The sequence below is a fragment of the Ochotona princeps genome, chromosome 11 (genome assembly GCF_030435755.1).
Source record: "Ochotona princeps isolate mOchPri1 chromosome 11, mOchPri1.hap1, whole genome shotgun sequence".
Taxonomy (NCBI): Eukaryota; Metazoa; Chordata; class Mammalia; order Lagomorpha; family Ochotonidae; genus Ochotona; species Ochotona princeps.
The window spans coordinates 40366355-40383539 of record NC_080842.1 but is presented as its reverse complement, the minus strand read 5'-3'; the positions used below and the strand labels follow the sequence as shown (position 1 = coordinate 40383539).

Below are 17185 nucleotides of genomic sequence, written 5' to 3'. Positions count from 1 at the left end.
TGTTTTGTAAGCATCTGATATTATATCATAAATATCCCTTTCAACACTGTTTTTGCTACATCTCATGGGTTTTGATTTTTTATTTTCATTTCTTCAAAAATTCCTTAGCGACACATACGTCATACTGCAGTACTGTTTTGTTCAAGGTTTTTTATATTCTTTTTCATTTCTACAGCAACATATGGGTCATTCAGTAGCATGTAATTATTTGACTTCATACTGTAGTAAATTTTTAATTTTTCTTCCTGTTGATTTTATGGCTTTTCATTTAAGGGGATGTATAGTAACTATAAAAGAGATCATCACATCCAGATGTGAAGATACAAAGCAGTATGCATCTCTACTTCCAAATCAAAGATGGATCCCAATTAAACTTAAATATATCTTGACAATAGGATCCTGGACTCTCTGACATTGTCCATAACTACAATGTCAGGATACACTTAAGCAGTAGAATGATGGACTTATGACTGTTCATGAAGGACTATACTGTTGTAATCATACAAGGGTAATCAATGGGAGGGTAGAGAAGTTGGGGAAGAAAAAATCCCAGACCTATGGAATTCTGCAGTCAAATGCTCTACCACTGAGCTATACCTCCCTAGACCTATGGAATTCTATCACGAAATAATAAATGGTAAAAGAAAAAAAAGTTCTTCCATATCTGATATAGACCCTTCTTAAATTCTTGTTAATCTTACTACCTTCAATAAGGTATCTCTTAATAGCTTTCACCACTTTGTTCTTTTAAAAAACATACTTCTATATTAAACATTTTGAATACCATCATTTTGTTCTTACTCTTCAAGATTTTAGTGATGGTGGCATGTGACATACTTGGCTAGAGAGTAAAAACCATTACTGATTTTCTATCTTTTTAGTCTTTAATCACTGTTTATTTCATTTCCAAGTTAATCCCTAAACATAGCCTCTTTCTGGTAACATTAGCAGTGGATTCTGAAGGTTATGGTGAAAAATACAACTTGAAATCAAATGAAGCTTAAGAGAAAATGATGAAATCGATAGGGTAAACATGAGCTATATAAAGGCTGCTGCTGTATAACAAACCACACTGTTTTACAGTATATTCTAAAATAGTGATTAGAAGCAAACCAGTTATCATGATCAAGTGTTATGTACTATACACATTTGTATGGCTATAAATTTGTACAAATGGCAGTAAAGTTTTGTCTACAGCACAAACATGAGCAACAAAGTTATTGAAAATATGTACAAGATAGGTACTACAAAATTTTAAACTATTACACCGGAAACTAATACCACACAATGGCTTATTAGTTATGAAAATGTTTAAAGATGAAAAGTCACTCAAAAATTTTCAAGAAGGAGCTATCACAAAGATTCAATTGGCTAATCGTCTGCCTGCAGGTGTAGGGACAACATATCAGTACCGGTTCACGTCTTGGCTACCCCACTTCCCATCCAGCTTCCTGCTGGAGGCCAGGGCAGATGGCAGAGGATGGCCCAAGCATTTGGGCCCCTATGTTTATAGCTCCTGGGTTTGTATCTGCTCAATTCATTGCAGACATCTGGGGAGTGAACCAAAAGATGAAGGTCTCTGTCTCTACTTCTCTCTGCAAATCAGCCTTTCAAATAAAAATAAATAAATCTTTAAAAAAAAAAAAAAAGCAGAACCTTTAAAGAATAATAGTATCAAAAAAAAAAAAAAAAAAAAAAAAAAAACTTTCAAGAAATAATACAAGGCCCAGTGCAGTAATCTAGTGGTTAAAGTCTTTGCCTTCCATGCACGTGGATACCATACGGCACCGGTTCGTGTCCCAGATGCTCCATTTCCCATCCAGCTTACTGCTTGCGGCCTGGGAAGGCAGTCGAGGATGGCCCAAAGCCTTGGCACCTTGTGCCCATGTGGGAGCCCCCAAAGAAGCTCCTGGTTCTTGGCTTCAAATAGGCTCAGCTCCAGCCATTATGGCCACTTGGGGAGTGAATCAGCAGATGGAAAAGCTTTTCTGTCTCTCCTTCTCTCTGTAAATCTGACTTTCCAACTAAAGAAGATCTTCCTCTCTGTATATCTGACTTTGTAATAAAATAAATCTTAGAAAAAAAAAAAACATTATTCACTATGCAACAGCACAATCACTTAACATTTCTAAAGTTCAAATTTCCCTCCATGTGTATGTGTGTATGTATACGTGGCACATCTTTAAAAACTCTACCTTAAAGAGGGAATTTAAAATTCTAAGCTTCTGTGACTAGGAGACACTTAGAAGTCTTTAAAGATAAATTGCAAAATATTAGTAGTAGACAAAGAAAATGAAGATATAAGGGTTTGTATAACTGCATTCTGTTATTTTTACAAAACCCTCTAAACAATTTCTATTCTGGTCATCAGTAAGATTTCCAGAAAATGACAGTGCTCTTTTTATCAGAGTTCTACAAATTTGGGACTTTTGAGGAATCGACAAACAACTGTTTTGTGGTAACAAAGGTAAATTGATTAGGTCAGTATCTTAGACTTGTAAGTCACCTTTTAAGATGTTCATACAAGTATGTCTATTACATGCTTACTACCATGTAAGTTAATTATCTTCACTTTAAATTTTTAATGTACAAATTGAAGGTTTATGAAAAAGTGTTTGCAAACAGCTTATATTACCTCCAAATAGACAGTCACACACCTGCTTTTCACTCACACATTCTGAAATTGGCAAGAAGGTTTCCCTTACCTGATACGGACATGGAATGTGATACTCCCTGCAGCGCTCTTGGATCCACGTGGTTTCCCAGATGCCACGGTAAGCTTGTTCATAAAAGTAGCATCCAATTACAACCAAGAGTGGTACGAGGTAAAGAATGCTGAAAACACCAATCCGGATCATAAACTTCACTAATTTATCTTGATTCTCCTTTTCTAATGGAATCTCAATTCGAACTCTGTTCAGTGATATAATGCCGGCTAACAGGAGAGAAACTCCGACTACCACATACAGGCAGAGGGGAGCAAGAACAAAGTATCTCAGTGCGTCAACATCGTAGAGGCCAACAAAACACACGCCACTAATGTTGTCACCTTCAATTTTATTCATCGCTAAAAGGATGATAGTTAGAGTTCCGGGGATGCCCCACGCACTGGCATGAAACAGCAATGCTTTCTTCTCAATAGCTTCACTCCCCCACTTTGGCACAGCTGCTAAGAACCATGTGATGGTAAGAATTACCCACCATACACTGCCAGCCATGGTGAAAAAATAGAGTACCATAAAAAGCATGGTGCAGGCCTTATTATGAGATCCTTGTGTCACTGTAGAGGCTTTATACTGTGCAGGGCTGGATGCATTGCAGGCTACTCGGTCCTCAAGCAAAAACCCAATGAAGAAAATCAAAGACACCATCATATAGCAGACTGCGTAAAATATAATAGGCCTTTCAGGATAACGGAATCTTGTGACATCAATCAAAAACGTTAAAAAAGTAAACAACGTGGCAGAAAGGCAAATGATGGAAATCAATCCTATAAAATAGCGAGCAAATGAGAGTTCTTCTCTCCTAAAATACATATTTGGACAAGGAGGTGAACAATCACGCACGTGCAAAAAAGAATAACCAAGATCAGGATCAATTTTTAACTCTCGGGGACACCAAAAACCATAGTCCCTCTGCACTGCCACTGGGGCTCCTTCAGTTGGATCTCCAACTACATTCAGGTCCACAAGTCGAGGATACGGCTCATCGCAATCTGGAAACCTGAAAAACACAAGATGGGAGCGATTTTTACTCAAGGGGAAATCTACCGCAACAGAACAATTTGGATTTCTAAATTTAGCCCCAAGACCTATTTTTTCCAAGTCTGTGGATGGTAATTGCAATAACCAGGAAAAAAAGTAAAAGTTATTTTCTTGTGTGTGAGTCCTACAACTAAATTTCTAATAACTGGGGTGAAAATGACAATGTTCTCTGTATAATTTTGCCTTGTCATCAAAACCAGGATTCATCATTAAAATAGTAAAACACAGCCATCAATTAGTAACAGTATATAAAAAATATAAAGGACCTATTGTTTGGAGTAAGATTTTAATGTCAAAATATATAGATACAATTATATAGCTCCACCAGAACAGTAGCTAAATTACTCTTTTCCTAACCTTTAAACTCTAACACAGTTCTGAATTTAGCCTAGACTCAGAACTTATCTAAGCATTAGAGCTAAAAAAAAAAAAAAAATCTTCCCTAAACACATGGTTCAAGGTGATGTGAGATTAACATACAAACTTTTAAGTGGCTTAATTCTCTGGGGACCTCCAACTGCCAACATAACCAGAGTGGTCTTCTGCAGACATGTAGCAAATGTGTTCATGATCATGTCTGTTCTGCTTAAAACCAGTCAGTCAACTGGTTCCCCATCTCACTCAGAATCAAATCCAAATTTTATCAGAGCCACAGAGATTTCAGTTCCAGTATTTTTCTGATCTTATTACTTTCCATTCCTTCTCATTCACTTGGCATTGCTTCCTAGCTCTTTAGTTTTTGATGTTATTGTTTAAAGAGTTATTTTTGGGGGGCTGGTACCATAGAATAGTAAGCTAAGCTTCTGTCTGTGGCACCAGCAACCCATATGGACTCTGGTTCACATCTCAGTTTTTCCACTTCCCATCCAGCTCCCCACTATGGCCTGAGAAAGCAATGGAGGATGGCCCAAGTCCTTGGGTCCCTGCACCTACATGGGATATCTGTAAGAAGCTTCTGGCTTCTAACTGGCTCAGCTCTAGCTGTAACAGCTATTTGGGGAGTAAACCAATGGATGAAAGATCTCTCTCTACATCTCCTGCTCTCTGTAACTCTTTCAAATTAAAATAAAAAAAAAAAAACCTTTAAAAAGAGATTTATTTATTTGAAAGGCAGTGAGTTACAGAGGGAGGAAGAGTCAGAGAGAGAGAAAGAGGGAGAGAGAAAAGTATCTTTTCATCTGCCAGATGATTTTCCAAATGGCTAAAACGCTGAGGCTGGACTAGGCAGAAGCCAAGAGTGTAGAACTCTATGTGGCAGGGAAGGTGCACAAACACTTGTGCCATCTGTGGCTGCCTGCCCATGAGCACCAGCAGGGAGGTAGATAGGAAGTGGAGCAGCTGAAACTTAAACCAGAGCTTGTATGGGATGCTGGCATCACAGGCAGTAACACAACCAGCTGCACCAGGATCCAGTCCCTAGCTCTTGGAATCCACGCTGTATGCTCTGTCTTTAGGACCTCTGTACATGCTCCGCTGTGTCCTCTGCCTGCATCGCTCTTTCCCGGATATTTGCATCATCTATTTCCTCAGTTTGTTCACCTCCCTAGCCTCATCAGAAAGGATTTCTCCTTGTTAGTAACACTAACAAACATCTTCCCTGCTCCCCACTATGGTATCACTGTCACCATACACTATTCTTTCTTTGTGGTATTCTTTTTTTTTTTTTTTTTAAAGATTTTATTATTATTGGAAAGCCGGATATACAGAGAGGAGGAGAGACAGAGAGGAAGATCTTCCATCCGATGTTTCACTCCCCAAGTGAGCCGCAACGGGCCGGTACGCGCCGATCCGATGCCGGGACCAGGAACCTCTTCCGGGTCTCCCACGCGGGTGCAGGGTCCCAAGGCTTTGGGCCGTCCTTGACTGCTTTCCCAGGCCACAGGCAGGGAGCTGGATGGGAAGTGGAGCTGCCGGGATTAGAACCGGCGCCCATATGGGATCCCGGGGCTTTCAAGGCGAGGACTTTAGCCACTAGGCCACGCCGCCGGGCCCTGTGGTATTCTTTACGATTTTGTTTTTTAAAGATTTATCTACTTTTATTACAAAGTCAGATATACAGAGAGGAGGATCTTTCGTCTGATGATTCACTCCCCAAGTGACCTTCTCTGGGTCTCCCACGTGGGTGCAGGGTCCCAAGGCCCTGGGCCGTCCTCAACTGCTCTCCCAGGCCACAAGCAGAGAGCCGGATGGGAAGTGGAGCCGCCAGGACTAGAACTGGCACCCACATGGAATCCTGGTGCGCCTCCAGGCCATGCCGCCGGGCCCTATTCTTTACGATTTTGACATCATCTATTTAGCTGTTATCTTTCACCACTACCACCATTAGAATTTTACTTCCTCGAGAACTACACACTCACTGCCCATGCACAACAGTGACTAACAAACTAAAGGCATTCAATTAATATGTGTTGAACCAATGAACGTTAAATTAATACTCATGTGACCCTAATCCAAGTAATATGAACCATAACTAGGAGCTGTGCAGAAGACAGACCTGAACTAGACAAAAATGAGAATAAAGATATCCGTGGGGACAGAACAAATTAAAGAGATGCCAAAATAACTAACCAAGTAACGAAAGAGATAAATAAATAAATAAAGCAAGCAAGCCAGACAGACAAGCAGAGAGACTAAGACACATATAAAATCAGCTCCGGCCATTGTGGTCACTTGGGTAGTCAATCATTGGACAGAAGATCCTCCTCTCTGTATATCTGCATTTCCAATAAAAAAAAATAAATCTTTAAAAAAAAAAACAGAATGTATAAGTGATTGGAAGTGGGTGCTGGGGTCAAAGAAGGAGCATCGGAAGATGACAACCAAGGGAAATGAATCAATAAGCAGAGAAATAAAGTCAATTTTGTATATGCTGAAATTGAAGTATTTGAGACCAATTCTAGCTAAGATTCATTCCCACTTAGAGCTTAGCAAGGAGATTTTTAAAAAAGGCTACAAATTTAGATTTAGGAATCATTAGTATAGAGAGTTTAAAATCAGTGAGATGAGCTTATCCAAAGAAAGCTACAGAATAAGAGAAACTGAACTTGGGGAAGAAGCATTAATCAAGAGGTAGAAGCAAAACAGTTTCAAAGGAGGAAACTAAGAAGAATGGAGTAATTTCACCTATGATTTGGGGAAACGAGGACAGATTGAGATTGCAGTGAAAAAGGGGAGATATGGATTTAACAAGATGAGCAAGTCATACAGATTGGACATTAGTGTTAAGGAGACTTACCAAAAAAATTTCCTGATAAAAATAATTAGCTACAAATAGGGTTCCTGTGGTTTGGGAATTCTGAAATATATAACTCAATTAATTGGTGAGATATTGGTCGAAGTAGTCCATTTGAAGTCCTAAATAAGCAAAGGAATGAGGTAAAACCACTAATAAGCATGTTATCTCAAGTAAGAGATCCAAACACTTAAGCTAAATAACATAAATGAGATCAGACAGGGGGTGACTGAGGATAAAAATCAAAATTGTGGAGACGTACATGGTCTGAAGGGATGCTACGGTCTAAATGTTGCCCCCAAATTATGCACTGAAACATAACTGTTAGTGTGATAGTATTAAAAGGTGAGGCCTTCAAGGAAGTGATGAAGTCAGGAGGGCCCTGCTGTCAGAAACAGATTACCACCCTTACAAAAGAAGCTTCAGAGGGAGTTTGGTCCTCTCGCTCTCTTGCCCTCCCCCACTGTAGAAACAATTTGCCTCCTCTTGGAAGACAACGCAACCAGGTACCACCTTGGAAGTTGAGAACAGCCCTTCCAGAAACAACCTTTCAGAGTTCTCATTGTGGGCCATCCTGGACTCTACAAGGGTAAAAAAGTTAAGTTCTACTGTTTATAAAAAACCCACTCTGTGGTATTACAGAGGACAAATAAACTAAGACAATGAGTACACTAGGAACAAGGGTAAAAGAGAAGGAAGAATAAAATATTATAAAAGACCAATTTGCAGGCCTGGCATGATAGTCTAGTGGCTAAAGTCCTTGCATTGCATGTGCCAGGAACCCATATGGGCGCCGATTCTATTCTGGTGACCCTGCTTCCCATCCAGCTCCCTGCTTGTGGCCTGGGAAAGCAGTCAAGGACGGCCCAAAGCCTTGGGATCCTGCACCCACATGGGAGACCCGGAAGAGCTCCTGGCTCCTGGCTTCAGATTGGCTCAGCTCTGGCTGTTGCGGCCACTTGGGGTAAACCATCGGACAGAAGGTCTTTCTCTGTCTCACCTCCTCTCTGTATATCTGACTTTCCAATAATAATAATAACAATAATTTGCCAGAATTTACAATTTTACAATTAGGAATTCTAGGCCACAAAGAAGAAATCAAATATATTTAATCCCCTTAAAATAAAGATTACAGTGAGGTTTTCATAATTATAATTATTGATAATTATAGATAATTATCAATTCCAAACAACAGGAATCAAATTCAAGGGGTTTAAAGTAGGATTTCTGCCCAAGCAATTCACCACCATTGTTATAAAGATCAAGAAATTTACAGACTTCTAAAAGAGAACTAAAAGCACTCCCAAGTGTTTGGAGAGAGATGAATGCTTACATGGGGCTGGATAAGAGAATAAGTCAAATAGGTGGGACATAAAAAGGAAAATGCCAGTGAATTGACTCCAAAAAAGTAACACATGCTTTATTTCCCAAGCATCTCCATCTGTCAATAGTAATATCTGCTTTATATTTCTCCAAGGGTTATTATAAGATAAAAAATTTTCATAAAGGAAAAAATTAATGTTCACAACAGTCTAGAAACAACAAAAATGATGTTGAGTAGGAAACAGCTAAAAACTACAAGGCAATATAGCTGGCCATTATACAGCAATGAAAAGGAACAGACTGGACCTAAAATACAAACATGTAAAAAATTGTGGTTATAAATATGCATCTATGTAGTAAAAATTCCTAACAAACAGGGAAGACAGTGGTTAGGACTTCTGCACCCCCACATCCAAGTGCCGAGCTTGCACACTGAGCTGATTCCTGACTGCTTCCTCCTGCTCGTGCACACTCCAGGAAGCGGGAGTGATGGCTAAACAACAGGCTTCCTGCCACCATCGTCTGAGTGCCCAGCTCGAGCCACTCATGGCCAAACACCGGCACGTGGGGTAAGGAAGCAGAGAGCAGGAGCTCTCTGTCTCTTCCTCTTTGCCTTACTTATCTGATAAATGAATTAAGGGAAAAACATGAAAATGATTAACAACAAATCCATCATGATTACCTCACCCCGGGCAGCAAAGGTTTAAGATGAGTATCAAAGAAGGTCCTTCAATTGCAGCTACATTATTTTATTTCTTACAAAAGTCTGAAGCAACCATCAAAAAAAAATTAAAACTGGACAAAACTAGATAATTATTGGTAAGTGGGCATGCATATTCCTTCTCCGTGAAAAACACAATAAGTACATTACACGATGAGTGCATGTGTAGTATACTATTACTAACGATGCTCACACAAAACTGTAAAGATGTCAGATAAACAAATCCTCAATTAATAAGTCTTGCAAACTGAGTATAATTTGAAAAGCATGCGACATTTCCTGGATTTGGTACGTTATTTTGTGACACACACACACACAAATAACTAACAGAAGTACCTTAATCATTAACACATATACATTGTAAAGGTATTTAAACTGCCACAATGATCAATGAAAAATTTCATACCTACTGCATTCCATATCTTCAGGCCAAGGAACACCAAACATCTCCATGAGCTTCGAACATTCACTGTAAGCTCGCTGACACAGCCTTCGGCAGGGAAGTGTGACACGACCATATTCCATGCAAATAGGAGCATACAGTGCACAAAGAAATGGCCGGAAATCTCGAGAACAATCCAAATTCACCATAGGATGGAATGGCTGGAGAAAAGTTAAGATTGAATAATTAAACACAGGGCTTTAAAAGGGTTAAGGCTTTATACATTACAACATTCATTTTTTAAAGTTTCAGAAGGTTATTAAAACATTTATGAAGAGTTCTTATTTTTAAAAATCTTAGCTCTGTCTCTAATGAATCTGATTTGGCTACATCTGAGGTAGATACCATAATTTGTATGTATGTTAGAAATGTTATACGTAGGATTAGTAAAGAGGCAGGATTGAGAATCACTAATAGTAACACAATTCATTTTATGTTTTTTTAAAAAGATTTATTAATTTTTACTGGAAAGGCAGATATATTGAGAAGGAGAGAAAAAGAGGGAAAGACCTTCCATCTGCTGGTTCACTCCCTAAGTGGTCAACAACAGCCAGAACTAAGCAGACCGTAAGCCAGGAACCAGGAACCTCTTCTGGGTCTCCCACATGAGGGCATGATCCCAAGGCTTTCCTTTGCTGCCTTGCCAGGCCAAAAACAGGGAGCTGGAAGACCTGTGCCCATGTGGGAGACCTGAAGAAGAGCTCCTGGCTTCAGACTGGCTCAGCCCCGGCTGTTGCAGCCATTTGGGGAGTGAATCAGCAAATGGAAGATCTTTCTCTCTTCTTCTCTCTGTAAATCTGACTTTCCTTTAAAATAAATAAAATTAAAAAAAAAAAAAAAAGATACAAAAGGAAAAATTATGGTGTCAAACATGAAACCATATTAAGATAATTATTTTAAGACACAGGAATAGATCAAAATTGACTATTGAATATTTTCCTGTTCATGTAACAGTTTATATAAAAGTCAGTAATGATTTTGAACTAGCTACAGGTATTTTCATAACCAAGTCCTGCCACTAAGAAATACTCAATTTCTGCAAAAAAATTTTTAACACTACTTAAGTCTATATAACAGCTTTCCTTGTAGAAAAAAGAATACTGGACTAAGTTAGACTTTGTTCCCACAGCAAGTTATATAACCAATTTGTCTCTACATTATGTACATTCTCTAGAAGTCTCTCACACATAATGAAACCATAAAATCAAGAGATGTAGAAAGTGAAGTCCAAGAATTATAGATCGAACAGGATAGGCAATATATAATGAACTAGGGCCCGGTGGCGTGGCCTAGCGGCTGGGATCCTCGCCTTGAAAGCCCCGGGATCCCATATGGGCGCCGGTTCTGATCCTGGCAGCTCCACTTCCCATCCAGCTCCCTGCTTGTGGCCTGGGAAAGCAGTCGAGGACGGCCCAATGCTTTGGGACCCTGCACATGTGTGGGAGACCTGGAAGAGGTTCCAGGTTCCCGGCTTCGGATCAGCGCACCGGCCCGTTGCGGCTCACTTGGGGAGTGAATCATCGGACGGAAGATCTTCCTCTCTGTCTCTCTTCCTCTGTATATCTGACTTTGTAATGAAATAAGTAAATCTTTAAAAAAATAAAAAATAAAAAAATATATATAATAGACTAAATGTGACTATCACTTCCAATTATGTACTTTGTGGTAAGTCTATGTTTCTATGAAGAACAACTTTGAAAGAGGAAATGTTTTGGGGTTACTTATGTAAGCTGGAGAATCACTGATGAAAAACAACTTTGAGGTGGCTTGCAAAGTGCAGCCACTACTTTTTCCATGGAGACATTTGTTGAATATGGGTGGAAGGCCAGAGGCTGAGAATTCTTTGCATAGAGAGGTGCTAAAGAACTAAGAAACAAGTCGAATTTTTGGTGATCTTCAGAGGTTATGGAGACAAAATTGCAAATAAAAGGAATGAGATCTAGGTAACACCTGGATACCAGTTTGAGGGCCATCTGTTCTACTTTGTGATCCAGCTCCCTGCTTCTGGCCTGGGACAGCAGCACAGGATGGCTCAAGTCCTTGGTACCTTGGCACCCACATGGGAGACCCAGAGGAAGCTCCTGGCTCCTGGCCTTCAGAGAGGCTCAGCTTTGGAACATTATAGCCCCTTTGGGGGTGAATCAGCAGATGGAAGATCTCTATATATCTCCACACTTCTCTTTAAATCTGGCTCTCAAATAAAAATAAATGTCTTTTTTTTAAAAAGTATTTTTTAAAAAACTACAATAATCAGAACAGTATGCTACTGGAATGAGGACAAACATAAAGGACATAAAGATCAATGGACAGAATTTGGAATAATGTCCTCACAAAAATGTGAACAAGAATATTCACAGGTTTGTTTGTACCAGCAAGAGCTGGAAATAACCTCAGTGAGGGAACGTTTATACAAACCTTGATCCATCTATAAAGCGGAATCAGCAATTAAAAGACAGAAGTGTGGCAGGCTGGTCCTGCCTCCAATGTGAGTGCTGGTTCAGGTCCCAGCTGATCCACTTCCGACACAGCTCCCTGCTGGTGGCCTGAGAAAGGGGCTGAAGATCCAGGACCTTGGGCCCCAGCAGGTTCTGGCTCCCAGCTTCACACTGCCTAGCTCTGGCCATTTGACCATATAGGGAGAAAACCAAAGGATGGAAGGTCTCTCTCTCTTTCCTTCTCTCCCTTCCTCCTTCCTCTTCTCCTTCTCTGTAACTCTTCTAAGTAAAATACAGAAATCTTTTTAAAATGGGGGGGGGATGAGGTGTCTTACCCACTAGGTAGACGCTTGCTTTCCAATCACAGCATTCTTTCATGAGAAAGAGAGAGAGAGAGAGAAAAGGCATTGACAACTGACACATGTAATAACTTGGACCCCAATGGCATTAAATTAAGTTTAAAAAAAGTAATCTCAAAAGATTACATACGTATAATTCCACTATGGCTCTGCCATCACAATTTCGTTACTATATGAGTGGGTTTGTCACTGCAAGAGTCAGTTCCTATTTAAGAGACAAATTTGGCTCCCTTAGCCCTCTATTCGTGGGCAATCACACTCTGCCTCCTGCTCAGCACCTTTATCTTGGGTGTTTCTACTTTCAAAATTCTCAGAAAATTCTCTGTAAATTTCTCTATAAGTTTCCCAATCTGTGGTATTCTGCCAAAGCACCCGAAAAGGTTAGCATACAATATTCTCAAAATGACAAAATCACGCTGTGGGAAACAGAGTCATGCTTTTCTGGGCTCAGGAAAGGTGATGAGGGAGAGATAAATAATGAGAGAACATTGTGGTGGTGCTAGAATAGCTCTGTATCTTGACCACATGCAGGTAACGCAAATGTGTACAAGGGATAAAATTGCAAGGATTAAACACATATGCATATTCACACATGTAACAAGAAACATACACAAATGAGTTGCATATAAAAATTTTTTAAAAGTTAAAAGATTACAACATATGCTGATATATGTTCACACATCATTAGCAGATGCCTATGTACGTCTTAAGTTCCAAAGTTTCAAATTTGCTAGGCAATATTATAAACAAAATATAAAGTATCAAACAAGCAGATACTGTTATGTAACAATGTTACTAAAACCCCCATCTGTGAAACCCACTGTAAATTACAAAACTGATTTGAATGACTACTTTGTGCTGCTTGCACTGAGCATGCGACTCTGTACTTCTAACCTTGCTTTAAATCAGTGAGACTAGTTTGAAATGCCGTATCCTAATACTTTCATTTCATGACTAAAGGTTAGGGATTATTCAAGGTGCCTTACACACATCATCTCATTTAACTCACAACAGCTTTATAAGGTAGGTACTACTAATTCTATTATATATACTTTGGGGGGAAAAATGAGACCGAGGGATTGCTCAAACTTTGCCGTGCCTATCTAGGGCCTTATACTTAACCAATTTGTTTTCCTTGACGTCTCAGCTTCTGTAAAACTGTCTTAATAGCATATAAATAAAAAGACACATCATATACAGCATTGCTAATTGGTGGCTTAATGGGACCAAATAATGGTCAAAAGACAACAGAGCTGTTACAGGCCTGTGTGATGGGCATGAGGAACCTGAAAAAATTCCCTATTCTCAACTGCCTTAACAAAGTCAACTGGCATGACATTTTTAAGAAGTGAAACAACCATGCTTGGTGAAAATCAGAAATCTAAAATTACAAGTTAAGATTCTGCTGACATAAAACTCCAGAAAACGAAAAGTAATCCCTAATGCTAGATGCCTGATCATTTGGTACAGGGAAGGGGTTTGGGCTACAAAAAGAAACAAAGCTGTTCAGATAGCAGTAATATTTTATATGTTAATTGTGTGGTGGTGGTGTCATAATATCTGTCAGAATTCATCAAACTGAAAACTTTAACCATGTGTAGTTTTTTGCATACATACTATATCTCAATAAACTTATATAAAATAAATGCAAACTGCTTTGATTTTTGACCTTAATTTTTTTAATGTTGGCAAAATCAGAATTAAGTCAGAGAGCTTGAAAAAACCTGAAAAGCCGAGTATAAGATAGGGGATACTATTAAAGATCTGTGAAGCAGAAAAAAAGAGCTTTAGCTGATTGAATTTTAAAACGTTGTTAGTACTCCCTAAACATTAAACTTCCATCAAGACCAGGGTACAGGAAGTTTACAAACTAGAACACAACTTTCTAAAATTAAATTTCTGGTATCTGCAACAAAGGTGCACAACATGGAACCTTCCATTCTTTGTTCAAATTCAAATCAACCAAGCCTTTGTATTCTCATTCCCTCTCTTCTTTCAAATTTCCATTCCCGTTACCATAGGAACCTGCTAGCTGACAAGCCTTCAAGCATAGCAACAGCCCAAGCTGAGCAAGGGATGTGAAAAAGAGGACAGAGTCAAAGGCCAAAATCTGACTCAAGAGAATCAGAATTCCAACCTTTGTCCCTCTACAAAGGATCTGGTAACCATAGAAACTGCACCTAAGGAGTTTGGGAATATTATGGTTATATTCACTAAATGTGAAACTACATGTAAAACTGTTTTGAAAATTAAGGAACAGTATTCATAGCCATCTCAGGTGTAAATTTGAATAAGAAACTTCCCAAAAACAACTTCTTAGAAGAATTTAAGTTATTAAAAATAAGATCCTCTAAATATCTCATTTCTGTAACAATAAAATTCCTAGTGAGATAAGGTTTAAAAGTTTAAGATTTTGGATTTTTAAAAAATGATCTTTAGATTTGTAATAACATAAAACAGACTTATTTTTTGCAAATCTTAATTTTTTTTAAAAAAAAATGCCCTATAACAGAATGAGAGTTTCAAGAAGTTGGCTACAGAAATCTGTCATTGTCACAGGAACATCTTCATCCTCAAGTCAAACTGGAGTTCCCAGAGCCGTCGGTAAACTGGACTTTTCTTTGCAAAGTAAACTCTTAACATTTTCAATATCACGAACAGTCCTAAGTTACAGTCTGTCTTTAGAAATAAAATTCTACTATATTTAATAATCTAAAGCATTTTGAGGTATTCCTCTGAAACAATCTGTCACACAAAGAAACTAAACACTCCAAAGTTTCTGAAGTCAGAAATGACTAAGTGTCATATATTCTCCACCATGTGTATGTATATTTTTCAATTTAGAAGTTTCTTAGTGCCTGGCTGGTTTCCCCACTCACAGCCTTCTCAAGCTGCTGCACTAGAATGTTGTTGATTTAGGCAAAGCCACCTTATTATTAACCTGAACAAAAAGGAAAGCGAATCTGCTGTATAATGCACAAACTCGAAGGACAAAAACATTCAAAGTACAAACATAATAAATTTCATTTTCTTAAAGAGCTGTCCACAAAATGCTAATAATTATTGTGTACATGTTATTCTATTGTCTTAAAGCTTCAACCACCACCTAAAATTGTCTCTCACGGTCCATTCAAATACCACCTGCAACTACAAACCTTCCTTGATGCCCTCCCCATCATCTTAGAACATCCTTTCTTGTGGAAACGTCACCAACTTCTTGTTTACAGTGCAGTCATTCAACCAGAATCTATGCAATAAATACTAAGCCTTAAGTTTTGCATTGGTAGCTGGATAAAACAGGACAGCTAATATTTTTAATTAATTTTAAAAGTTTCTTCACCATTTACTTTAAAATAATAATGCATTTCTTCCAGAGAAATGAGAAAATACAAACTTTAGATGAAGAACAAACAAAACTACACATAAAATTGCTAATTCAGGAATAACCAGTTGGCCTTGGTGAAAGATCACTTACTCCACATAAACATGCATATTTTTCCACAAAACCAGGATGATATCATATATGTTTTTCATTGACTCCCCTTCCCTGACCATTTTAAACTCCACAGTGAATCATGTACAATGATATTTTGACAAGCAAAGTTGAAGAAAATTCAGATAAAAGCAGGCTTAGGATTGGGAGAAATATTATTTTGTTTTATTAATCATACCACCTAGAGATGCAAACACATAACACTGAAAGTTTCAAGTCACTTTAACCAAAAAATAAAAATTAAATTAAATTCAGAGGAAAATAAAATGCCAGAGCTCTCAAGTTATATGGTAATTTTAATACTGGGATTCCTGTCACCATCCCTGCCAGGCACAACTCCAGAAGATTAAGAGAAAGGCACAGAACTACCTCAGTAATCATGACTATTACCACCTCCAAGAGATTTATGTTAGAAAGTTCATTCATTATTTAAAAAATCTATTTAGCAGTTATTTTTTTTAAGATTTATTTATTTTCATTGGAAAGTCAGATATATAGAGAGGAAGAGACAGAGAGGAAGATCTTCTGTCTGATGGTTCACTCCCCAAGTGGCAACGGCTGGAGCTGAGCCAATCCAAAGCCAGGAGCCAGGAGCTTCTTCTGGGTCCCATGCGGGTGCAGGATCCATGGCTTTGGGCCACAAGCAGGGAGCTGGATGGGAAGCAGGGCCACCGGGATTAGAACTGGTGACCATATGGGATCCTGGCGCAGTCAAGGCGAGGACTTTAACCACTACACTATCACGCTAGGCCCAGCAGTTATTTATTTAGCAATTACATTAGTAGCAGACATAACCCTGTTTCATTAAAGGAGTTAAAATTCTAGGAGGAACAAAAATGTAAATAATTATAACATATACATTAAAACAGAGGCACAAACAGAAAATACTGGAAAGAATGGAAGAGACAGTCACTAACTTCTGGACATCCCAGGCTTCACAACTAACATCCAAGCCAAGCCCTGAATGCTGAACGAGATTTTCACCAAAAAGGCTACTAGAAGGACCTTCTAGACATAGCATCACAGACTTGGCATGATCCCTGAATGCTGAGTTCTGTGCTACTGTGGAGAACAGAACTGCTCCAAGTGCAGAGGCCATGAGATTCAGCAGGAGCCAACTTGGATTTTTTTGGCCATGATGTTTTAAACAGCAATTTTCACCTACCTCACTTGTTCCTTATAAGCAATTCTGCTCTTATGACACAAAGACATTATACTTCGGCATTGTCACACAGACAAGTAACAATACTTGGGCTTGAAGTCTTCCTCGTCCAAATATCATTTTTACCCAAAAAGTATGTGGAAAAAATGCAATTGAAAGAGGTTTATTTTAATGGAAAAAAATTGAAACCCACGCATAAACCTTTCGTACCATGTATTTCCATGAGGAATTTTCTCAAATATTCTCATATGATG

At 38.7% G+C, this 17185-nt stretch overlaps 1 protein-coding gene across 3 annotated transcripts in view; it reads right to left on the bottom strand.

Moving 5' to 3' along the window:
- The window catches only part of FZD3 (frizzled class receptor 3), a 71311-nt gene that overhangs the window by 30848 nt on the left and 23278 nt on the right, over positions 1-17185 (bottom strand). For 2 of the 3 annotated variants that reach the window (XR_009246288.1, XM_004579092.4), the window contains exons 3-4: positions 9447-9643; positions 2706-3723 (exon numbers count right to left, since the gene is read on the bottom strand). Coding sequence is in view for 2 of the 3 variants with exons in the window: in XM_004579092.4 (XP_004579149.1) it covers positions 2706-3723; positions 9447-9643 (1215 nt within the window). In the remaining variant the exon portion in view is untranslated. Of the gene's footprint in view, positions 1-2705; positions 3724-9446; positions 9644-14292; positions 14546-17185 lie in introns of those variants that run through there. The other variant, XM_058670064.1, reaches the window with a different exon arrangement.